At 35.8% G+C, this 27,400-nt stretch overlaps 1 protein-coding gene across 4 annotated transcripts in view; it reads right to left on the bottom strand.

Moving 5' to 3' along the window:
• The window catches only part of LOC131669837 (lachesin-like), a 126,538-nt gene that overhangs the window by 59,237 nt on the left and 39,901 nt on the right, over positions 1–27,400 (bottom strand). For 2 of the 4 annotated variants that reach the window (XM_058945005.1, XM_058945006.1), the window contains 2 exons: positions 12,569–12,671; positions 606–805 (listed from right to left, as the gene is read on the bottom strand). In XM_058945005.1, the coding sequence (XP_058800988.1) occupies positions 606–805; positions 12,569–12,617 (249 nt within the window). In that variant the 5' untranslated portion in view covers positions 12,618–12,671. The remainder of the gene's footprint in view (positions 1–605; positions 806–12,568; positions 12,672–27,400) is intronic. The other 2 variants (XM_058945007.1, XM_058945008.1) reach the window with 1 other exon arrangement.

Raw genomic sequence — 27,400 nt, 5'->3', positions numbered from 1 at the left:
AACAGATGTAACAATTGAAGCTCGTTTTCCGGAGATTAGAATCAGCCATTTCCCACCTCCCCCTTTAGGCAATAGTTCAAGGTATACGTGACTGGAAGCTCAATAAGATAATTCAATCGTAATGAGGCTCTTGAAATTCGATATTTTTTTCACTCGTACTTTAAAAAGACTGTCAGTCTTATTCTATTGCACTTGCGCAGACATCTTTGTGATAAATTATTGAAAACGAACTTTTTTATCGATGGTGATTTTTCTAATGCTTCTTTAAACTTTCAGCTCAAAGCTTTTCGTTTTTCTCTTTTTTTTTTACGAAGCTCTATTTTCGAGAACAAAGTTAGCTATCGAGATAATCTACTGGAGAAAGAGAGACTTCATTTCTCCCGCGCTCGCGCTTGAAAGTTTTTAAATCTGTTTGGATCACGCTAATCTATTTCTTTTTCACACTTGATTGAATTTTCTACCAAGTTAAACATATGATTTTCGTTTTTCTGTCTTCTCCATTTAAAGTTTGAGAAAAACTTTGAATAAGCTACATTAAGTTTCACCCAAATATCATCGATTTAATTTCATCAACTTTTGTTAATAGGATTTCGAGGAAGACTTACCATTCCTTCGCCAAAGTTATGTACGACGCATGGTAGATGTGCAGTCGAGCCAGACTGAGCGCGTATCACGGTGGAGTTCTCAGTACCGAAACTCATGGGTAGTGTTGGTGGCAGATCGACGTCCAATGGCTTAAGCGTCGCGTCAAGTTCATTGTGATTGACGCCGGAGAGTTCAGCTTCGGCTCTTGCTCCTGGATATTCTGCAATGTGTAGTAAACATGAATTTGAGTTTTCTGCGAAAACGAGTGTAACTTTGGTGAAGCTTATTTTTCCTCTGATTTTTCAACTTTTCGATAAAGTATAAAAAGTTTGGTGAAATGAAAGGAAAAGAGTCCAATTTTCTTTTAATTAATTGAAATAATATTGTTCCAGCGTATTTATAGACTATAAGTATCTTGAGAAATTGTATAAATGTAAATTGTACGCCAATCAAAATAACAAATGAAACTCTTCATTCGGAAGAAAGAAACGTTTTTAGGAGTGATAATTTATATACCAGAAAAATCCATGAACTATAGCTGGATAATTAGTAGAACAAATGTATCATAAATTCTCAAGTTTCGAAATCCATATACTAACAACTAGATGAGAAGCACTGTCCAACTAACGATGATAAGCTCACTTAGCAATATAGAGTTTGAAGTGAGATATTTTACCGAAATACCAATTAAATCAGTGGCGAGCTATTCTACAAGTATATTTGTATTAAACTGCAATAGTTTTATGAAAGCATGCAGTTCTACCGATAAACGAATTTTTTTTTCATATTTCCGAGCTGCTGATTGAATTTATAAAGTGCTATATCGAACGTGAAATGCAACTTATTAAGCTTCAATATTGGACTCAGATCAAACAAATGAATGGATTCACTTTAATAAGCAACGTATTGTTATCGTATTTCCATTTCAATGTGTAATGAAAATATCACTCGAGAACGTATAATTCAAAAAGCACACACACACACACACACACACACACACACACACACACACACACAGTCAGGCCTACACGTAGGAGGAGCGTTGAAAAAGAAAAAAAATGGAAGGAGGCACAATTACCAAGTGAATTATCGCTGACGAGAATTACACAAGCGGGTGATCGTAAAAGTAATTCGTTGGCTCACTCGCACTCTCTCGCGCGCGCGCACACTCACACACACGCACACACACACACACACACACACACACACACACACACACACACACACACACACACACACACACACACACACACACACACACACACACACACACACATGTACGATCCGGTAGACGGGGGCGCGTCGAGGATCTCTCGTGAGCCGAGGATATAAAAAAAAGAAAGAAAGAAAGAACGTTAGGTCGTTACCGTTACCACGAGCGGTGGGAATCGCAGCTTAAGGGGCGAGTAAAAAAGTGGTCTTGGAAGGGGAGGAAGAGGACGGTTAAGAGGATTTCGGAAATTCCGCGTGTGTTTGTCGAATTCCCATGTACGCGCGAGCGGAGCTTTCTAAACGAGCTACTCGCGATTTCGGGAATTCCGTTAATTAAAGAACTAATAGCGAAACGGAAATCAGCGGTTCCTTTCCTAGTTGTTGTTTTTCGGAGCCACACGTCGAGACCTCTTTACTGACAACTCTGATGTGTTTTACATTTTGCCAATTTGTGTCATTGTTTGCATCAGTGTAAGTCAAATTTTCATCTCATTAAACGTGACAACTCTTAGCAATTTGGAATGAAAAAATTTCTCACTAGCCCATTTTTAAATGCATTCGTTCCGCACTTGAACTTACTGAAGAATGAGTAAAGAAAAATTTGTCAAGTTGTTTTTATTTTCGCAGCTATATATAGCCAGCAGCATTTGAATATCGACTGGGAAGTAACCAATTCCAACAGAAAGCAACTTCATAACTTTGCCCAAAAAAGAGAACTCTTGCCGATAGTCGAATAAATCACGCAGGTCGCGGTGGAAAATAGTCGAGTCAATTTTTCGAAGAGTAATGGTCGAGTGACAGCAGTCTAACGGCTGGGTGAAATATATTAATATCGCTCATAGCCATTTGAGCTTAATTCATTAATCATACCGCAAACAAAGATCTTCTGTCGACCTTCAGAAACAAATATGAAAATTGACAGACATTTTACATCAAAATTAAAGGACAGTGAAAAAACGCAAACAAATCCATTAGCAAAGTTTCGACATTTCGACCAATCTATACACATTCAGGTATTCACAGCGAATATCAAGAGGAAACAATGCCACATCCATCGTGACGACGTGGCGCTGAAACAAAAGACACGGAAAAATAAAACAAAAACAAACAAGTGCTTTTGCGTGGAGTGGAAGCGTTATTATCACGAATCTCCGCTATCAGTTTCATTGTCCGCTCTGCCTACGCGACATCCGTCAAAGAGTAAAAACGGAGAGACGTTATAGTGCTGCTCGGACGATGAATCACAGACGTCGCATTTTTCCCTCCACACGATCATTAATTCTGCACTGTGCCGTCGCTAAATGTAATCTCTCGGCAGTGAGGGTATATGCGGATAAAAATGGCAATATCATAAAGACGACCAAATTCCGAAGACCACGGAATCCCTCGCAGTTAATGAATCGAGAAACTGCAAAACTATTTGAAGCGTTGTAAAAGTGTAAAGCGATGAACGTGTGAGAGGCACTTTTGCTTCAAAATGATCGTCGCGCTCGCGAGAGAGAGAGAGAGAGAGCGGAATTTATAATCGACGTTATATCTTTCAACTTTGTGAAGCATGGAATTTTTATGACGGCAATTAAAAGCGCTTTAGATAATTTTGGCTTTTTTCACTAATTCCTGGCATTTAATCTGTTGGTCGCTGCTCTACGTGCGTATAATCCTTTCTGGTTGTCAGTTATCATTTTGAATAATAATACGGAAAAAGTGCTGATAATTTAAAGTAAACTGACTTGTGTCTCTTCAGAGAAATTGAAAACGTGTACGTGGCTAAGTTCAATAAATATATGTTTGTCGAAACTTTCTCTTTGCCAACGAGTAAACGGTTGAATGAAAATCCTTTAAGATTTGGCGACGTAACATACAATTTTCAAAATTCCTGGTCTCACTCGTTTGAGAATTTGCCGCGCAATCCCAAGTTTCACTGCTCCATAAATATTGATACCAAAGCTTTAGCTTCAAATATTGGGTTACACAGCAATCAATGCCACCGAGGAGAACTAACGTGACTAGTGCTAACAATATGCTACACTGAATTCCAGTCTAAATTGCACAGAACAGTACTGTAGCTTTTAACAAGATTAATTTTACAATGAATAAGATAGTAAAGATAAGAAAATAATAAAAAAATCAAAAAGTAATACTTATTTATAATTATAATCGAGTAGTTTTAGATGTTGATTGACATCAAATTCAATCAGGAGAAATAAAATGATAAAATTTAATTTCGTTGAACCCTTCAGGTATAATCGATATTACAAAAGTGCGATAACAATTGGCGATATTGATCAGTCAAACTTTGATATATTTGAAATTAAATGTTTAGAATATGGTACATTCACACAATTAAATACTGAAATATCTTGGTGAAAATTTACGAGCAGACGCTCACGACCACTAAGCAAAAAAGAGCTTGCGATTTATTTGGTGGAAAAAGGAGAACAAAACATGTGTAAGTTTACCAAGCCGTCAGTGGCTCTTAAAGAAAAGAAACTCATAAAAAGTTAAGTGTACTTTTGGTCACGGCAACTTTTACTCTACGGAAAATTTCTATTTTCTCTGCCAGTGTAATTAAACTTAGAAAAGTAAGTCTCTAAACGTTCGGAAGAAAAAGCAAAGCTTCAAACTTGCAAAAAAAGGAGCGAGTCAGCGAGGAAATTGAGTCGCCTCATAATCAGTATAATTGGGGCCGAGCTCGCGCGTACGTTTTCGGGTAAAACGAATTAGCCTAATTTGCAAAAGAGATGGAGAGAGAAAAGGGAAGGACAAACACAAGAGACATCGGCTTTGAATTTCTCTTGGGTTCAGCGGCGGTACGGCGCTGCACTTACGCTTACTTGGCAAACGTGCGCCCGTTGTGGTTGCTCCACGGACGTACGTATCTCTTCTCTTTTTGTCCTGCGGTCCATGTGATTAGGTTGTCGTAAGGTGAAACGCTCTTCCTATATGTCTCTCTTTTGCTCTTTAATCTTGAGTACTTTCAGCTGTGCCGTACAGGTTTTGAAAGTACTAATACTTGTGCTTATTTACTTTTGAATAGAAAAATAAAGAGAAAGGTCACAGTTTCATTCTACTTGAAAGATTTGTTTTCTTTGACAGAAATTAAATGAAATTTATTCCTTTGACTCAAAGATGACAAATGTATTTTAAAAATGTGCACTATTTGAGTCCATGTTTTAACTTAAATTATTAGAATATATTTCATTTTCATGTATGAAATAGAATAAATGTGGCATTAATAATAGAAATTTTACATATTGCTTTACTGTACTTATACTTCAAATATAGTTCAGTCATGACCTTGACTACATACGAGTTTGATATATTATAACGTATAATTTTCATGAATATATGTTCGAAATTACTTCGTAGCTGTAATAATGTTTGAAAAGCTCTGTAAACTTTACTCAAAATGTCTACGAAAATTAGTTCGAAAATTCAAAACGTATTAGGTTATTTAAGGGTTATTCATCTCTAAAACATTCATGGATATTTAATTTTCCATTGCAACTCAGAAAAATTAATAAACAATTATAATATTTCAAAAAGCAATCGCCTAATAAAAAATTTCAATAAGAATTATGAAAACCTCCAAAAGAAAACATTCAGTCTCGTAAACAGCTTGTGAAACAAAAAATTTTAACCTGATTCCTTCGCAAGAGCACGTAAAAGTAACAGCAGCTTTACAAGGTGTAAATTTACCTTGGGGGCGAAAATTTCGTCTCATGCCGCGTAGATTTTTGCATGCTTCGTCTCTTACGGACTTAATTTTTCATGCGCTTTTTTTCCGCTCGTCGTCTCGCTGCTCACGCGCCTGGAATAAAACGTGTGAACGCTTGTATTTCGACTAATGAGCGCGAGATTTTACCCTCCTTCCATCCTATGCGTACTTACAGAAACGTAAAACCAAGGCATGTATTTGCGACAACGACGATGATGATGTTGTTAGCTCGGGCAAATAGTATTTTACTACCATACATTTTCTTTTCTTTTCTTACTTGAGTTAATGTAAGGAGTATTGATTTTGTTCTTGTAACTCCTGACACAGCAGATAAATATAAACTTTTAACGTAAAACTGAGTATTTGAATTTTTAAATGTTAATGTTGGAAATTTTACGTGTACAAAAATAACTAAAGAATAATTATGCTGGTTCAGTATTTTTCTAGATATAATTTTCTCTCAATAATAAGAAAAAGGGATAGAGACTATTCAATTCTATTTCTAGATTAGGATAATTTCTATATATTGAAGGGCAACTTTCCTGTTAAAACATCATTCGCAAGATTAAGAGTAATATATCAACTGATGAGTGGATAATTATGTGAAAAAACGCACATGGATTAAAACTTCAAATTTCACAAGCAAAGTAAGTAACGAATTTTTAATCAAAAAACTGTACGAAATTTACTATAAATCTGCTTCAAGATCTTTCAGTGATGGAATCGGACATGCGATGTTTCGAAATTTGTCATGTTCATATACCTTCGCCTTTTATAAAAACAATCACTTTCAGATAAGTAGCAATTTTTTTCATTAAAAATGGTATATAACCCTAAAATATTACCAAATAAGTGCTATACGTAATCAAAGTATTCTTTACACAAGATAATATGTGTCAACATCGTTATCTTACAAAACGAACCATATGTTTTTCATATATTAAATAAATAATTGCACATGTAAATTAATACATAATGATTTGAACAAATGTTTAGATGCTTTGTGATTTTTTTCTGTAGTACGAAGGACATTTTCGTTTGATCATTGGCGATGCTGAAGTTCTGCGATATGAACATTGCTACATGATATCGTCGTCTTGATATGAAACTGTCGAACGATAAACACGAAGAAAAATACTTGCACAAGACGATCCACGACAGCTACGATTGGAATGGATCGTTGAACGCTTGCTAGTGTTTCTACTAAAGGAATTGTTCTGGCCTTGCTGTATCCAAAGGGTGAAATAAGTTCTTTTTTCTCTGTTATTAAAATTTCGTTGTCAGAACAAAATTAAAAAACGAAATCTCTTCAATTTATTATTACATTCAATCATTTTCAAATACTTGCCTAATTCAGTAATAATAATTCAAATAAGCAATATGATGAAACACTTTACACACAATATAAGGCAACAACATAGTCACTTTACAATATAGCAAAATATGTAATTTAGACAACCTATAGTAAACCATCTAGAAAACCACGCTCTTATAAAAAATATGCTATACACCTAATTTAAGCAAGATAACTTTAAAATTATGAAAATACCTTTAAATTATGAAAATAGGAATTACGAAGGAATATTAAATATCTAAAACAATACTTTTTTCATTTTTTACAAAAAAATTATTATAGTCATTGCACGGCAGCTATAACAGTTGGCAAAATAAAATGTTACACTTTTATTACAATAATAATTATTTATATCCAGCTTAAACAAGAACTTGAAAATTATAAAAATACCAGATGGTGATATGCATAACCATGAAAATAATGAAATAATGAAAAAATAACAAACAGCACGGAAAGACAATTTTAAAAGCTTCTCGTTAATTTAGGTAAAGTATTACATTAAAAATAATTAAAAATGAGAATAATGAAATTAAATCCAACAACTAAATATAAAAGTCGGAAATTGTGTCAAACAGGAAAATTCTCTGCGCATGGCTAAATTAAGGCTTTTTTTTAGAACGAAATAAACATATTAAAAGCACACTTTCGATTTTTATTTATTAAAAATTTTTATTTATTAAAAATCCAACTGTATTCAAAATAAAATTCCACACTGGCATTGCAAAAAGTATCTACACATTGTTTCGAAATAATAGTAATTTCGGATGCTAATGCACAAAGAGAATAATAGTAAAGAATGCAAAAAGACTTTACAGACTTCTAGTTAAATCAAATGAAATAGAATATCAAAGGAATTATTAAAATGTATTGCATTTAAAAGTAATGAGAGAAAAAAAAACAGAATAAATAACCATAAAAACAAGTAAGTTAGAGCAAAATACAGAAACGTTTTGAGAGTCGTGAAAAGAGTTAAACTGATTAATCCCTTTCAACTAGTCAAAATACTATGACTCATCCACACGAAAAAAACCTGGAGCTTTGGAGAAGAATACAAACCTCAATAAAAACGATCAAGCACTGTGCCTAGTAGCGCTCAAAGGTTAGCCGTCAAAAGCGCTGCGAAATCTGTCTGAATGGAGGAATAGAAGACGTCAAGTACAGCACTGTTTGCATCCTTGAGAAAAGGACTTTTCGTGAAGGATACTCGAGGACCCTTTTTTTACGCGAATATTCTTCAATACAAGCGCGCCGAGAAAAAGCGGTTTACATTATGGTGCTCGACCACTGTGATGGGTGACGTGACGCCCAGAAAAGAACGCCTTATTAAAATGGAAGGAGAGAGAGAGCGAAGTGTTTGCGTTCGCTTTAAACATAATGATGTTGATAAAATTTCCGCGGTATGCCGTCGAGAAGGAGAAAAAGAGGAAGCAGCGAGCTTGAGCGCGCTCGCTCTGCCTGAAGGGAAGCATAATGGTGCTGGGTATTTAGCCTGTGGTTTTTGCGTGCTGCATGTTGTTTCGAGCCTCTTTGACGCTCTTTCGTACTCATTATACCATGTTCATTAACCCTGCAAGATATCGACAGTATTCGTACAGCAAAAGTTATTTTGCTTTTCGCCTTAATCATCACTGCACGTTTGCTTGTATAAATATATCTAATGTTGTACATATATTTATTTCCATAGCCAATGTAATGCCAGTGGATGCAGTGGGAATGCATTATCGTTTACTGAAATATTTAACGTTTGAATTATAACGTTTGGATTGAAATATTTACGGTTATTATAAATCGAGATTTCGTACAAATATTTAATCAATAACGTATACCTGAGATAATATGACATTGATCACAAAATAATGTAATTTATTTCTCTCTTGAATGATAATAATAGCACCAATCGAAAATTTTAAATATTTTTTGACTTTATCAAAAATAAAATATGTATAATTATTCAGCATCGATTAATACAGTATCGGTGATTTACTGTGCATCCGGAAGTTAAAATCGATTCAATGTTATTAAAGTAGAGAGAAGCCCCAAACGAGAGGTGAGGGGGAGGGGGGCAGATCATCAAACTTCATTTAGTTCGGGCATGATCAAATCAAGAGAACAGCATAACGACCAAAACTTTGAGCAACACACACCTAAACAAGCGTTATACATGCATGTGTAGATGTAGGTGTCGTGCGCGCACATATAGTTCCAACTCCAATATACCGACAGACATTGCATTTCAACGCTTGTAATTTAACATTTGATATACGTATGCATGAACTTGATTGTCCCGCTACTTGTAATTGTTATTTCATTTGAATAACTGATTAATTAAATGACTCATAAAGTTTGTTGATTACTTTTTACTTTTACAAAATGATTTTAGATTATATTTTGACTTAGTCAAAGTTTTCTATAGAAATTTAATGGGCACACGGTAGTTTTTAACATTTTAACTTCCAAAAATTTTCGAAAATATTAGTCGTAATATACGCCATATTCAAGACAAAATTAGACGAAATTATTTTATGAAAAATAACTAAAAGTCCTTATCGAGAAAATTTTCACTTGAATTAAAAATAGTGAAAATAAAAATCGACTTTCAATTAGAAGGAATACAAATGGATTTAATATTTCATTGTTAGAAAAAGCACTTAAAACTCATAAAAAAGGCTAGTGTTTTTGATATTCTATTTGCAGCACACATACAATATCTATATTTCAAATATACACTTCTGTCTCGATCTCTCATCCTCGCCCCCCTCTCGCATATAAACCACAAAAATAATCCGCGGGAATCCACACACCTGTACTATGTGAAATAAAAAAAAACGAAAAAAAATCTATATCCGAGTCTGCAGCCGCGGAATTCCCGACGATAGCCCTCGCGCCGCCAGTTTATTCGGACACACCGGAACGACGTTTACGAGATTGCACCAGTTCTACCCTTTTATACACGCATATATATTTCATAAAGAATTTAGTGAAGCGTAAATCATAGGGCTGGGAGCACCTCGGGGAAATTTTGCGTGTATATGTGGGAAAGTAGAGCGCATACGTTTTCCTTTTCCATCGCCACTGCGCAGAGACAACGCATACGCGAAAAAAAGAGAAAATCTGCCGTGAGAGTAAATAGAAAATTAAAAAGTGAGGTAGCGTGGTGATGCGCAATTGTTTTCGCGTCCCTTTGGCTTTTTTTAATTAAAAAACGAGGCGGCGAAACTATAGTAGATCGTGCGCGCGAAATTACTCTTCGACTGTTGGGTGCGTGGATGCCTAAATAATTTGGCGAACAGTGCCAGCGACTGCTATGCCGGAAAAAAGTTTATGAAGAAAAGTTTAATTGAGAGCATTGCTGTTGGTTTTATCTATATATAGTGCGATCGCATGTCGATACAGTTAATTGAATTACTCTGAAAATACTTTTTGGATTAACAAAAATCTTTTATTGACTTGTTACATGTAATTCCACGTAATTTTTTTCACTGTGATGGGTGATGGTGAAAAATTTTTGTCGCCGCTTTTTCCACTTTTAATATAATTAACTGATGCATTCGTGTGCAAGTTCGGTCTCTTTTCAAATTTCATTGTCGAACTCTGTAAAGAATACTCGGTACCTTTTATTTACCAGAAAAAAGTAAGTCCGGAATGGATGGAACATTTTTTGAAACAAAGTCGCGGGTACATGGAATGAGAATAATAAAGAAGGAAACGAACATTCGGCTGTCTGTAGCATAGTGCACATTTTTAATTTATCTGAGTACAATATCAGCTTTGAAAAAGCCTAAAAAGGAAAGTTATTAAAATTTAATGGCCAGCCTTGTGCGGCATAGAAAGAATAGAACGGGCGAAAATGAAAATCGGTGCATGTAAAGAAAACTGCAAGTGGAATTTTAAATGGTACACACGACTGTGTGTTGAAAATTCATCAACGTTAGTAGAAAGAAAACTGTTTTTTCTATAGTCTGACCTGAAAATGCTGATCTTTTTAATTATATAATACTACATTAATATTTTTCCCTAGTTTAATATGTAAAAGTTTTTTAACGAAGTAAATTACAATGCATTTATCTTTGTAAATAATTATTTAAAAAAAATATATTTTAATGATAATTATTGGCGCGTTGGTGAATTTGTTTGATTGAACTAGCTCATTAATTTTGGTAATTACATGTCATATTCGATTGCATTCAATAAATAGAACAGTTTTTCTATTAACTTATGTCAAGAATAAGCCAATAGCAGAACTCGCTAATGACATTCAATGTACCAAAATTTCAACGTAATGAGAAATTGATTGAAACACAGTGTAAGCAATATTAATCATCATGGACTGATACGAAGAGTACGATAAAACAGTGAAATAATTATTATAAAATGCTAAAATCAATAATCCAATGGACTCTCGGCCAGACGATTTCTTTCACCCCCCTCCTCGTGGTAAATACTCGATATCCGAGAAAGATCATTTATTTTTCGCGCATCAGAAGTCTCTTTGAGCTCACACGTATACCCGGAACCCCAGAGCGAAGCGACGACGACGTTTTTTTTGCATTTCAACTTTCTGCTTAGGACGGCCAAAGCTGCGCGAACTTTCTTGGTAATGGAATCAAGTTTATGTATGCTATCGTGAAGTGCCCAACACTTACTTCACAATTGATATTTGAGGTTCGATCAAGAACAACTTGGGAAATCAAATTCTCAGAAAGTTAACTGAAACAAGATCATGGATATTATATATATCTAATGAAATGACGAAAACATTGATATGCGAGAACCAATAACTCTACGATTGACAAAAGCTTATTTTTATCGTATAGTTCGAGAGGCGCTCATCGGGAATTGACACGTCAGCATTGTCGTCGACGTACAACCGTATAACCATCATTTCTCTATTTGACCAAGAAACTAGACGTCTTTCTTTGACAGCGATGTCCGCCATCTCCTCGACCGATCAGAAAATAATGACGGATTCAATCCGAAAGCCATAAATATTCAAGCTAAAAATGTGTTTCGCATGCTAGTACAGTTACATTCTGCGCATGAATTACGTGTACATAGTTAATTGGGATAATCCCTTTGTCCTTATTGATCGCGCGTAGACACGTAATCCCTTCAAACTAGGAAAATTAGTTTCTTAATTGCAATTAAACGGATAACGACGAACGTCGTTGGAGTACGCTTTGAGCATTTATCTGTTTTTGCGATTGCAATGATCGAAGATGCGGCTAGCCAAAGATGCACCGTATGGAAAAGTATTTGCTAACAAAATAATTGAATGAACAATATATTTACTTCTTCTGACGTCCAACGCATCTCTTGCATTTGATCTCGAAGTGTCCTCTCGTGTACAGAAAAATAAAACTGCTTCCTCGAGAGCCCTTCTTGTAGTTTGACATCGAACAAATGCACAGCGAAAGGCGAGATGAAAAAATAAGAGAGAGTTTTTGCTATCCAAACAGCAAAAACGCAACAATAGTAGACGATGAATCATCGATTCACAGAAAAACAAGCCTGTCGGGTCGGTGTACAAACGAGCGACTCGTCGGGTGGAAAACAAGCGATCTCACGCGATCAATATATCATCTCGAAACAAAAATCCTATTCCATGCGTCTATGTGCGATATGTGAAATGAGTATTGTTGTGAGTGCGTATGCGTGAGTGTCTCTGTAATTGACATGTGATCTAATGTAATAGAACTCACCAGCTGGGCAATTGAGGATGAGCCCGAGGAGCAGCGCCAACAGCGCCATTTTTCCCCCATGCGATTAGACTTCCTATCGAGCTGTAGCAGCCTATTTTCTCTGCTGTAACAAACAAAAACAAAATGAACGACTGCATTCTACTTCTTTTTTTTTCTCGTTACTTTCGTTAATTATTGAAGATGGTTATCGGTTTTTGCTGTGTTACGGTGAATCTCGATATTAGTTAACTTTTAACTGTATGCAAGGGGAGAGAAAATAAAAGAGACAATTTCCGATAGAGTTATAGAGCAGAGTGCTATTGGTGTTTTTCACTCGTTTTCTATCAATATTACCTATATTACCTATCATACATGCATGACAAAATACGTCAAATAATAAAACTGTTTTTATTAAATTTTGTTACTTGTCAATTTATTGAAAATACAGAGTAGCTTTTGACTACTAATTTTTTGAAAATAATTAGATAACGACAATTGCACTTTGTATTGGAGTAAAATATACTTCTGTCAAAATACCCTCAAAGCGATATTTCAGAGTGTAATGAATGTCTGTTAACAACGTCAACATGTGGGGCACCTTTTTTAATTTACGAACGAAGTAACTTCACCAGATTACCGTTACATTAAAATTCTTGCTGGTTGTTCTTTTTGAAGATATTGGCTTCTGAAATTTTAAAGAAATATAAAAATGTATCCGCTGTGAAATGAAAATAATATTTGATGAGCGTAAAAGTATTGTACTTCCGATTTATGAAATTACGCAATTCACATAGTAATGTCAAGATTCCACGAACGACGTCATAAAAAAATGCCCTGAAAACCACAAAATTGTAGGAAACTATGTTCCGTGGTCATGAAACACTCATATACATGTATATTATGCGAGCCCGAGAGTTAATATTAAATCACGATCGACAAGTTTACGAGGTGATTGAAACTTTATGAGGGTCGTGATAATCGCAGTCAGTAAGTTAAACGACTCTCTCAAAAATCAATTAACATTGGCAGAGTAAAGCCACGGCCTATAACGTTTCGCGCAACTGGATCAGGAGCGGCAAAGAGGAGAGCGCGATCGCAAGACACCAAGGGATCCGAGCGTAAGCCCGCAGCGCATACCTATTTTCTTTCCCTCGTCGCCTTTGTCAAGCTTGCGCGTGCGAAAGCTAAAGCATTCCTTTGCCAACCGTAGCAAAGTTGGCTTTCGGGCCCCTTCCAAGTTGTTCGATGGCCGATCGCAACGCGTTCGATGTCCCGCCACGCGCGCGGCCTTTGATCGTATTCTGCTTGTTACAAGATTGCTTGATTTGTTTTTCGATGCCTGCCTACCTTGTCGGCAGATGCATTTGCAAAATAGATATCATCGAGTGGAGTGATCATCTCTTTAGTCTGGTATAAATAAGCTTGTTGCACATGAGAGATCTTGCTAATCAAGACTGTTTTTGTATTTGTTATTTAGTTTGTGTCGGACCGAATATTGATATCAACTACTGATCCTAAATACTGCGACATTCTGTTTCAAGAAGACAATGGCTACTATCCATGCAAACACGTGTACATTTCGACGACTTGACATGGTATCGTTTTTCTTTAATCTTTTTCGAATAATAATTTTGACTACTAAGATTTGTTCTCAAGAATATAATGAGTAATATCCACGGATATGCGTTCATTACAACACAAACCTATGATAGGTGCTTTTTTTCACTTAATTTTGAAACAGTGTCTTCCATTAGTCATTGAACGCTCTATATAATGGCATTTAATCTGGTGAATTGACAATCGAAACAGTACAAACAATGCGACTACACGGCTCTCTACAAATGTGGACGAACAATGTGCATATGGTTGCACTGCATCATAAACACAAAAATTAATCGCGTGGCTCAGATCACATGCAAGAATTAGTAGAAATATTAAAAAAATAAGAACAATCCTCATAAAATTTATCAGTCGGCTGATATTTCCTATTGGTCGACGTGATAAATTAACAAAGCATGATCATCGAAACCACGCAGGTGGGCGTACAACTAATTAGCTTTGAGGCTAAAAAAGGCACAAATCATCGGGTATTGTCCTTGCGGAAATCAATTACCCATCCGAGCGTGAAACGGCTGCATGCACCCGCGTGCGAACGCTCGTCTAGACGCATACAAAGAGTCAGAGCGCGTGTTCGATATTCAGTCGAGGGAAAAATACGCTCAAACGAATCGAAAAACATTTTTCGCAAAGGAGACACAGAAAGGCATACGTGCGCATTGATTTGCCAACGGCTGGGAGCTTATCTGCAATGAAACGTCGTCTCTCGTGCTTCGTCAAATTTTGCGTGCACTATTACCTTTTTCTCTTTTACGTATTTAGTCGATGAGATTTTTACGACTCACGCTTGGTCGAACGCGGAGCTTAACTACTCGGGCGAAAGTATGATTCGTGCTTTATGGCATGAAAGACTTGGATTTATAAATTATATTCCAAGACTACTAAGAGCAATCGCCAAAGTCAGTTTCTGTCTCTTGGATGATCAAAGGTTGACTTTTACTACTTTCGAAGAATGTATTTTGTATGATGTACATTTAAAACCGATATAAAGTACACTTTGATAGAGTTTGCAGAAAAGATTTGCCAGGCTAGTTGAAAAATATTTCCAAAATAAGAATGAAACATATTGAATCCATTTCATTTTCCATCAGTGAAGGTTTCATTTTCTCTACTCTTTCTTTTCCATGAAATCCTGTCAAAGGCATTTTCGTTGATACGTTTTTCCGAAATATAACTGTCAAGTAAATATTTTCCAATATAAGTGTTCTTATAAATGAATTTTTTCTTTTGTTAAGTCACTTACGAGGAAATATTTCACATGAATTCGCACATACAAATACGTAAAATAACTTTTCAAATATTTTATTGAAAATAATTCCTGCTAACTAAAAAGCTAGCTTTTAATTATAAACGTAAAAGATACTTTTTGTAAAATTACTATTCACGAGAAATAAATCATTCGCCTAATAATATTTCAAACACCGTTACGCTCTTCATGACGCGAAGAATAAGAAATAAAAAAAAGGCACATCGAGCAATAACGTGAAATTGGAAATCGTCCAATAAATAATTGATATCCAAGGAAAAATTCAGCCATCCAGATCGATGGTGGTGCACGACATACCAGCAATTTCAAATGTTCAATGCTCCAATGACGAGGACGTTTTTTTTTCTTTTCGCGAGCTCGCGACGCTCTGTATTCGCTTTTTCAACGAGGGAAAAATATTCGAGATATTCAAGTCGCCTGAAACCTCCTTTCCACGCAGCAATGAATTCTTACACACACACACATATATATATATATATATATATATATATATATATATATCCGTTACATGCCTTCGTGGATTTCCCCACACGTTTTCGGCGATTTGTGGCACGAAAAAAGAGAGGGGGAGAGAGAGAGTTTCTCTTTCGCACGCCCGCGTTCTCCCACGCAACAACTGTCTTTTGTAACGACACACTATGTGAGCTATGGCGACGTGGTTTTTCGGCTTCCTCGTTTTGCAGACACACACCGATAAGAATTTCTCTTCTTCACGAGGGGGTACTTCAGAGTTATTTTATCGCTTGCCGAGTACTGAACGATTTTACCCGCACGCGAAAAAGAATTTGCGATGTTCCATCCGATCGTCGGACAATCTTTGGCATACTTAATATTTCGCTATTCTTGCAAACGCAACTGAAAATTCAAAACATGTACACGCGTGAAACTTGTGCTAACCCAAACTCAACGAAACTATGAGCAAGCGAGTCTAATAAACGGAGTTAGCAAAATTATATTCAGAGGTCTGCGAAGGCCAGCGTGTCTCCTAATAGCATCTCTATTTCGCCGTGAGACGAATGGCCCTCTCCATTAGGCTTCCGTTCAGATGATATGCATTTTCGAGTTCTAGTCGTGCTGCTCGTTGACCTGACGGGCTTTCTCCTGAATATCACATTGCGGACGAAAGAGAGAGAGAGAGAGAGAGAGAGAGAGAGAGAGAGAGAGAGAGAGAGAGAGAGAGAAATTGCGGACTGCCTTCGTACGTCACTTGATTTTGCCTCGTTAAAATTGGACTGGTATACCGACTATTTTCAATAATTTCAACTTCCATTCTCCTCCGGCGGTTAGATATTTTAGTTCTCGAGTAAAGCTCTTATCTTTCTATTTTCGCTATTGATATTCAAAGATTGTATAATTGAAACCGTTTTATTTAATTTAGGTATGTATAAACTCTACTATTGGCATCCTTTTCATTACCGAGTATGCAATTCGATAGATAGTTAATTGTTATTTCGCTGACCGTCACAGCTGTTATGAACAACTCTATATTTTTAACTACCACTCGATGAGAAAAAAAGAATTAATTAATCCTTTCAGTCTTATTATCAGCAGTCGATTTATTCGGCCACGTATTTACTTCCTTCAGATACATAATGATTTGAACGCTAGGATGATTAACTTATTATCGTTGAATAATTATATATGCGAGTAAAATATATTTTTGCGAATCTAATTAGTTAGCGATGAAAGGCAATCGTGTACACTAAATACTGGTGTTCGAGCTACAAACAATATATCGATGGCAGATCCAATATAACGACCGTCAATAAGAAATGCGTAACTTTTTTTTCAATTTACAAGCTTTTGACTGGCAAAAATACATCTCTGCGGTGCAGTTATTCTTTATGCTGTTCATAAAATTACCAAAAGCCGATGAGTGCTACGTTAGCTTGGGAATTAATTTAGTATATTAGTTGTGCGACTGGAAGAAAGAGTTAACACACGAGTGAAAGCGAAAGAATATATGTAATAATCAATGTTTAACGACGATTCTTGCTACCTCCGTTATAAAACGAACGGACGCCCGTACGTACGTACGTTCAAGAAATACACCTCACGTAGTATATGGCAACGTCGACTAGTAGCAACATACGTAGTGTAGTAGCAGTAGTACTTGAGCATGAATTTTACATGACCGCGCACTCCATCAGTGGTCGCAAACTACCTTACGCTCTCTCACCTATGTATCAGAAAATCTGAAGCCGCTGCATGCATCTACGTACATTTCTCTTTTTATTCCTTCGTCTTTTTAAGTTCTTCTTTCTCCTTCGATGGATCTTTCAAATTGGACGAGAGATTTGGGTCGCGCGCGCTGTTTCAGACGAAATTTCGTTTGTACACTTCTTGTAACTAGGCCACACCAAGTCAAAGTTCAAAGGCCAAAGATACAGATCCACCAGAAGCCTTTTTTCCCTGCTCTCTCTCCCTCTCACTCTCCGTCTCCTTTTCGTCTTTGTCGGTGGTGGGCAAAAGACGCATATTTTTATTAATTATACTTTGAGCTTTTCGGAGCTTTCCACGCAGATGGAAAGAACCTCATCTTTTTCTAGGATGCCGATTCTTTTATCAGAAAACCCAGCGAAGTAAGTATAATAGCGGAGTCAGCGTAAAGTTGAAACCGAAAATGAAATTTCCTTCTTAGAAAGACGACTTTTTCTCATTGATAGAGTGGTTAAATTGTTTTTCGAAAAGTCCGATTCCCATCAATATAATTCGTTTTATCTTTATAAAACAAACCCTGTAATTAGAGTAGTCGCGCGCGCTCGGATCTAATAGGTTTTTCGCCGGAGGGAAGCCAATTAAAATTTCACTCTTGGCGCGCGCGAGCGCTTCACTCACTTTTTCGCCGACGCACTGCTGCGCGCTCTAATTCTCTGGGACGGTGGCCTCTTTGTTACCGTTAAACTAATTATTTCGGGCGCGTAATTTTTCGTATAGCACCAGCAGCAGCAGCAGCAGCAGCTAACCGACCGCCGCACACGCTTCGACTGCAATTTTCGTAAAGTCGTGCAAAACGAAAGGCTTTAAGTACGGAAATGAAGCTGAAACTTTTCAACTAATTAGTTCGCACTTTACGTTTAAAACTACTCCAGTTTCGAATACGGATTATTCGAAGGAGTTACAAACCTTCCAGAGATAGCAAGTGGTATTTTACTTTTCTTTTTGTAAAATTGCGTTATTCATTTAAAAAATCACAACGTAACGTAAACAGCTGCGACCTGCACGAGAGAGAACACTCGAAGCATTCTTTTTTTCAAAAAATTTCAAATTCGAAAAGAAAATATTGATTGTGTGCTTGGATTAGAAAGTGTAAATAAATTGTTAACTACAATTAAGTATAATTCGGATTTCATTCCAAACGGTATAAACAATTAAATTAATGTTAATAATTAAAAATATAGAATTGAGCGTGATTGAGAGTAAAGATAATAAACTCAAAAAAATAGCTGCTCGCTCTACGATTCATTTCGTTTCAATGGCACTTGATAATTTCATTACGTCTGATGACTTAATAAATTAGTTTGATAAAGACATGTAACAGTCAAGGAATTCTGCTTCTTGAATTCGTCATGAGGCAATTGAGAGATTCTGTATATTCTATATCTCAAATAGTCTCTGGTCTGTTTATAATTTGGATCACGTGTATGAAACGTTCGACCCATGTCAGCAGACATCTTTCACAGAAGTTACCTACGGTTGCACATTACTTTGATCTTTTTATGCGTGTTATATATTTTATTATTCCATTAACAAGCATGATTTTTATGTTAATATCAAATATATATTATTCCATTATATTTAGATTAGAGTATTCAGATTATGATTTGCTTACACTTATTAAATTGATATCCGTCGAAAATACATCCGTCGAACTATGTATAACTATATATAAATATCGTTGATCCGATCATATTTTTCATTGTGCCTCTTCCTTCATAATATTCTTTAGCTGCTTATCGTTCTAGGTTTCGTCCGCAGAACTGTAGTCACTGTATTGTAGAATTGTCTTTCTTTGGCTAAGAGGCCAAGGGAAATGGAAGGAATTTGAGCGCATGTAACTCACTTGCTATCGGTGAAGCGTTCAATAATAAGCGCTCGGTAATAACCTTTCCTCTTTAAATTTCCGAGTGTCGACCCAATGACATTGGATCGTGTATTCGTAACAATCGAGTTCAAAGGTTCTGGAGGCGTGTATAGATCGATATCTGGTTAAGCGACAGAGCGAAAAATAAAGAAAAGTAGAAGGAATTTTGTAAATCTGCGTGAATAATTAGAAAAATATCCAGTTATAAGGTTCTCGATCTCAAATGCTTATGAATAAAAAAATGAAGTACAACCATCGATATTCCAAATTTAAAAAAATAATTCAACAAAGTTATTCGGAAAATTACGTTTGAGTTTTTTCCTTGCGGTAAAAGAAATTGAATGTAGTTCACGTATACTTTTGCAGAAACTTAAAATACAAGCTCCAATGTATTAATACACACGTATGTAATTCTTTTGTTAAAGTTTTTTATTTTTTCGTATGATTTTCAATATAAACGGTACCTTTTTGCTTGTCGTGTATATATTTTTCATAATAACGTAACTTTAGCTTCCTATGAAAAATATTTCATTGTGAATACACGAGAGTGTACAAAGAAATTCTTTCAAAACAAAGAAGAATATAGAACAACGTAACGTACCGGCAATATTGGGGTTTATACTACATCTCTTCTACATTGTGAGTTTATAATCAATTTCTTCATCTCCAGCGTTCTTTTAAAAATTAGTGCTCTTTGAAAAAAAAATAACGCTCCGTTGAAAATAACAAAAGAACGACATTAACAATTTTAAATAGTATTCCCCATTGTTCATGTTGCATGCGAGCCACGCACGCAAACCATTCATTATAAATTGAGACTTTCTTCTCGAACCCACAAACATAAATCATTATCAAGAGAGAAAAACAAAGGAGAGAAAGAAAAGTCATCGTGGAGAAGCGGCACAGTTTTATTTCATTTATGACGAGGTTCATAGGAAACCCGCAAGCGTCATGCCTAGCCATGATCGTCCCATTGGGACAGATTGACAGGTTTTCGCCCCCTTCGCAGTGTCCACCGGGGAAATGCCAATCGCACTGAGGCTCAACCGTAGTCACTTATTCATGGCGCGTTTGAATGGCTTTTCTTTATCGTACGAAATCGCTGCTGCTAATTTATGTTCTGTTTCACAATGTTCACAATGTTCTTGCTTGTTTGTATTTACTCGTAAAGTTATTGTATGAGCGCTCGCGATTTAATTATAATATGCGAAACAATTTCCAGCGTTAATTACTTTATTAGCTTTTCAATGTGATTTCACAATACAGTCGTTAACGCGTTTTATACCAATATGTTTCATCAGCAGCGAATTATATTTGACTGACAGAATTAATTTGTAAGATTTCTCGTGTTAACACGTTGTGAACATTTGATTCTCATATCTCATTATTTCGACTTTAACACTATAAAAATTGTTATTGTACTTCTGTGGTTTTTTTTAACTGTTCAAACAAAGTATTATTATATTTCATATTAGATGCTACAGCAGCAGTTATCAATCAGTGCTATCACAAACTTTTAAATCAATTTTTACCGTTAAAATTTTATTTTTAAATAACTGTAAACGCTAATCTGATGAGACAGTCGTTTATCGCATTCATTCAATCGTTAACCTCCCTTTCCCACATTTCAATCAAACTGCAAACCAACTTCGAGATTCAATTTTACTAGAGAAGATATGAGCGAAAGCGTTAAATGAAAATAGTATTAAATTGCATTCCCCAATTAATTAACACATCAGACCAGCAAAATGTACAGCTCGGCCGCGCTAATTTCGCTAAACTTGAGAAACGTCGAGAGTTTCGGCGAATTGTATAAGAGTTCTTCCTACGTCAAGAGTCTCAAAACGAACTTGAACATTTTCAAAATATATCAGGATTCTAGGTCAACGGCTTCAAAAGCCGGAAGATATTTTGACTTTCATTCACACTCGTACTTAAAATAATATATAATTATACTCGATCCAAGTTTTAGTTGATGAGTTTTTCTAGAGTATGTTTAAAAGTGGGTCTAATTGTTCTTTTAGTCGTTCGAGCTGTAATCAAATAAGTTAAATAAATTAAATAAATTAAATAATTAAATAAAACATTTTTAGTCAGTTGCAGTTGGTACTTCATTATTTAGTATATGTCTGTTAGTATACATATTTAATTCCTTAATCAAACCTGTCGATTCCATTTACAACGCAGTTTTAATGAATAAATTGATTAACTTATACAATTAAAATTCCGTATGCTCAGATATGCTAAATAATAAATTAAATACTTTTTATTTAATAACATACAGGACTTTCAATTAATTTTTTTTTTTTCATGGAATTAAAAAAAGGTAAGCAAGTTGTGACCACGTCCTGAGAAAAGAGATAACTACAACGCTCGCCTGTACGCTGTATCCCAAGCCACACAACCACATCCTCCTCACTAAATAATGCAGCCGCAAGAAGCGCGAAGCTACTCTCCCTCTCTGGAGCAGCAGCGACGCGCCAATTCCCGATTCCGAGGTCTCAAGAGCCGCGGGAACGGTGCGCGTCCTCTTAAAAATTCGAGTGCGTGCAGCGGCTGCTGAAATAGATTTCACCCCCACGGTATTAAAGAGCATGCAGCAGATAAGTTTATCTACTCCGCATGTCTGGCATACTGATCGTTTTCTTTTTTACATTGATAATAGTTCGACTTTTTTTTCATTATTTAAAATTAAATGAGTACTATTCAAAATAAATTATATTAGCGTTCGATCTCATTTTAGTTACAAAGCCAGAAGATTCAATAAAAGGAAGCAGCAATTTGTACATACACTTATATGCTCTTCATTATAAATTTGTAGCAGCAGTTCATCTTCTAGGTTAAAATATTTTTTATCTTCAACAAACTCTTTAGATATTTCCTTAAAGTTAATTATTTTATTTTAGAACATGTTTAATGATGTAATTTTTCATGTTATTTCGACAACTATAACTTTATAAGTTTTTAATAAAGTTGTATAAATACGACTGTAATAAGGATTGAAAATAAACATCTCACATAATTAATTATTATCTTTTTTTCAGCATCATAAATTATTCTTTAAAAATTTTCAAGTTATAGTTTATTTTAGTTCTATATAACTAATTTTACATAAATTAAGACAAATACTGTTGCGAAAATTCTATAATATTAATGCCTCAATTACTGTTTGTGTTCATTAAAAATAATAATATTAATTTTGTTAATGTATGTTAAAATATGATTATTCATAAAAGCTTATTAGTGACGATATAAATGGAAATCATACTTAACTATGTACATCTTACTTACGAAACTTGGTGATATTTATTATTAAAACAGCAAGATGCTAGATATAAGAATTAACTTTTACAAACGAATTAATTTACTTACAGTTCGAGACAAGAAGACAATGGTATTAAGAATCCTATTTTATCTCCGCTTTCAAACATAACTTTTAAAATACTCGATTAGGATCTTAGATGTTTTTTAGTCGTTTGAGAATAATTACAAAGGAGACTTAACAATGACCTCCGTCAGTAATATTTTAGTATTTTGAATGTTAATATTCGTCGTTTTCAAGGAACTTCATAAAATCTAGTTGAAACGGACGACTTATTAGCAAACCAATCGAAATGAAATCTCTACGTATACGTAGTCCAAGTTATATTTAGTAAACTTTTCTGCTTAAAGACAAGGAATCTTTTCATAAATTGAATGATCATTCATTAACAAATATATAATACGTGGATAATTGTGTATCAATGCAATATCGATCAAAAGTATTGCAAATAATGAAATTATTCATCTCACTTTTAATGAAAGTATGCGTGTAATTTCTACTAAATGTGTAAAGCAATTGTTTGATATTATGTATAAGGACAAAGATGTAGCTATAAGAAAACTCATAAACTAAAATGCAGCTCGTTTAGCTGACAAAGAGCTAAAGCAACTGATATTTTGTATACACAAGATTTTTTCCATCACGCTGGATGATATTCCTGAAGTCTTGCCCGTGACATTATAGCTAATTCTTTGTCGAACAAGGATACTTTTTCTACGCTGCAAGCAAAATTCATCGCTAATTGCAAAACGTCATTGACATTCTTATCAAAATCCAAAGGGAAAAAAATTTGTCGGTGTACAGTCCAGGTGCTAAAGGAAACAAAAAAGAGTTAACGCAATATCGATCTAAAAAAAAAACGATGGTATTTTCGCGTGAAATACAGGAGGACGCTGAAAAGCCACGTCATGTCAAGCGAAGACGTGACACTAGTGAGCTGTCGAACACATTTCGTCGTGCGACATCGAACGGTTTCGACGCTTGTGCGCGAAAGCAAAAAAAAAAGCGCGCGCTAGTTCAGAAGACCAAAAATAAATATAAAAAAGCGAGGAAAGCGCATTTTTCCGTTTACGCGAATTGTTAATATGCGCTTCTTGTATCCAATTTCAGTATTCATGAGCTCACGAGAATCCGTTACCCGCTGCTTTTTTTTTCATCTCCTATTTTGGAGGGGCGCAAATCAAATAGAACGTCGCGGCGTGAAAATTTCGCACTGACGCCGGATTTAGTCGACCTGGAAATCCTATTATTTTCGACAATTCAGTTATGTATACATTTATAACCCGAAGCCTTACATTTTCAAATCACATTTACATTTTAAAATACGTTTACAATGCAAGACGTTTTACTCTTTTTCGTGACGTTATTTACTTCACTGCGTGCTTTCTTCCAGCGCTAACAATTAAAAACATTTCCCGATTTGAGGAATTTGTTGCGTACTTTAATTGAATAAAATTTTGGACATTTGTACAAAAATTATCTATAATTTCAAATTAAATATCATAAAAATGAATTATTTCAATCGAATAATTATTAATAATTGTTTTATTGTGTGAAACTCTGTCAAATAGAATGAGTTTCTTTTAAGATTTTATTACTCAATTTGAGAAAAAAGTTCTCCTTATTTTAAAAATTCATGACTTAAAGTAATTTTTCAGGTGCGTATTTGAACGAATGAATTTTTCTTGTGATATCTTTGTTTGAGCAAGTTTTATTGCTCAATATAAGTAAAACTTTTTACTGTGTTTATATGGTCAATTTTTTTAAGGATAAAAAAGAAGTTAAAATAACATAATTTTCGACATTGTAACTTGAATAATAATCTCTCACAATGGACCGTTAAAAAAGTCAAAAGCAGTAAGCCGAGTTATTTCAAATAAATAGGCGCTGTAAATCAAATCAGAAATTCAAGCTTGAATGCAATTCCTCATGCAGATAAAGTATATGTGAACTTTGATTACTCGTGTGAGAGCTGTTCGCGCGCGTGGTATTCGGGGACGAACTCCTCGCATAAGCTCAGTCTCAAATATAACTTGCAAATGGGCTGCGTCTTCTTCTTCACATTCTCTCTCTCTCCCTCTCCCTCGCTCTCTTGCGCGACTAAACAACGCAATTACGGCAACAAAAAAACGGCGGTAAGGAAGCAAAAATTTCCCGCTTTATTTAGTACGCAACTGAGGTAATGAATGCAAAAAGGGATTATGTAAATGCTCGGTTAATTTACGCGGCGGCGGAAAGAATATTGAGCAATTTAGCGAGGGAAAGTAAGGAAAGCGAGAAAGTTCGGCGTCACACGCTTCTTTCATATACTCCTGACAACGCACACGGTCTTTTATATTCGCAAGCGCTTATACTTGTTCACCTCGTGCATTTTCGTGCATCGTGCAATGATGATTTACGCCCATTTTTGCTTTGACTCATTACTTTTAATTTCAATGCCTGCTAGCGTGCATCAACCGGGGTAGGTAAATTTTACGGCACTCGCTTGATTAAAATTACACTCTACGGAATTGAAATTCATGGCGAGAATATTCTTCTAGCAATGTACTAGTGTAATCAGAATTGGAACGTACGCATTACAAATGTAAACTTCAAGTGGAAATCACGAAACGAGTTGAGAAGAAAGTTAGAGCTACAAGTTTTATAGATTGATCGTGTCAGTGTGAAAAACTGCCGTATTCAACGCGCATTTAACAAATGTAATATATATATCGCGAGCTAAAATGATCGAAAGTTAAAAACTTTTGGCTGAAAATAAAAATCCATTTAATCACCATGAAGTAACATTAAAGTCGAAAGAAAATCTTGAGAGTGACGTTATATAGATCGGCACAAGCGTATTGACGTAATATCGGCGACTTTCGTCTAGCTAAACTCATCTCGGGAGGAAAAAGATTACCTCGCTCTGTCGATGTGACGCCCCGAAATCAACTCTCATTTTTTTTTTACGATTTTTTCCTCTTTAGCTCTCGTAGATGCATCTGCGCGGATTATCCCGTAGCATCCCTTCGAAACAGAATTAAAGAAAAAGGAAGAAAAGATGAACGTTCGGGTAAAAATGCATCGCTTGAATCGATCACAACCCATTAGCCATTGTGAATCCTTTATCAGCGCACCAGAGAGATTTGCTGCATGTCGGATTTATGCGCGCGACGCGCAAAGTATACATCTCCATTTTCCTTGCACGCGTCGCTGGAGATGTCACCGGGGATTCCTCGGGATACTCTACTCTCTCTCTCTCTCTCTCTCTCTCTCTCTCTCACTGCTTTTTTATACGTGAAATATACGGGGCACGGCTCGGTCTGGCAATGGTTTATTTGTGGAAATAAAGATGAGGGAAGCGCGCTGCTTGTCCTTGCTCGACGTATTGCGGCCAGTTACTGTGCGCGCCTTCGTGGCCGATATCCTCGTGGATCGTTGTTTATTGCTTCCTTTTCTTTGCTCCTTGATTTTTATTATTCTTATATGAGGAAAAATAGGCATCCTTTCTTTATTGTTTTCGCTCGGCTTTAATGATAAATCGAGAACAATCTTCGATTCAATTCGCTATTGTGAGCTACAGCTATTCAAAACTGAAATTGTTGTTCAAGTCGACAAAATGTACATAGGACACGTATTTATTAAAGTGTTAAATTGGATCGTTGCTATATAATCGGTATTCCGAACACGCGATTGTTCCATTTCCGTTTTGAAAGCTCATCAACGCGCTCGTCTAATGAAAATCAAACGTTTGTTGATTATCAATAAATTTTCAAATACATACACACGTATGTACGCTCACACCCTTATTGTTCCGAAATGCTAACAATAGACTATAATACTTCCGCATGATAAACAATTATTCGATCAAAAGAATATGAAACACAGATAAATATAAATTTATATTTGTAAATGTGTCGTTCATCAGAAACCCTGTGAAAAGATGCATTAAGCCTTCATCGTGGAAGCATATTCGTCAAAAAATAAAAAGAAATCCCGCTTAATTAACCATTTTCAGCTGAGTAGTAAAATAACCTTGAATATTCCAAGACTCATCGTCCCTCGAAAACGCCCATAAATATCAAGAACACCCTCCCGCGCCCGAAAGTCAAACGCTGAGAAACCGCAATAACTCGTTGCCAGTGCGGCCGATCAAAGGGGAGAGAGAAGAGAGGCAAACAAGGCGCTCGAGAGACAAGGCTACATGCATAAATCAGCCTTCTACGAGGGAGTGAACCTTCCAACATTGCGCCCCTCCTCTCTTTCTCGCAAGAGTTAATCCATTTGTCAACGAGTTTACATCCTTTAGAAATCTTCAATTATTGAGATACTTTCGCTGAAATCAAGTTGAGATTGACCTGATAGAAAAAAAACCAAACGATATAAGTTTGGGTGAAGTTTTGCGCACGTTTAATATAATGTAACGATGCGAGAAGAATGGGAGGGAGGGAAGAGCCACGACGATCGTTTCACTTTATGGCTGCACGAGCTTACAGAGAGACGTCATCGCTTTGGGCATATCTCATGCGAGAAAATGTGCGCGCATCGAACGACTACTTCTATCTCTCGCTTTTTTCTGCTCCT

The sequence above is a fragment of the Phymastichus coffea genome, unplaced genomic scaffold, assembly GCF_024137745.1.
Source record: "Phymastichus coffea isolate CEN01 unplaced genomic scaffold, Cenicafe_Pcof_1.1 PCOF00097, whole genome shotgun sequence".
NCBI lineage: Eukaryota > Metazoa > Arthropoda > Insecta > Hymenoptera > Eulophidae > Phymastichus > Phymastichus coffea.
This window is presented reverse-complemented; position numbering and strand designations above follow the sequence as displayed.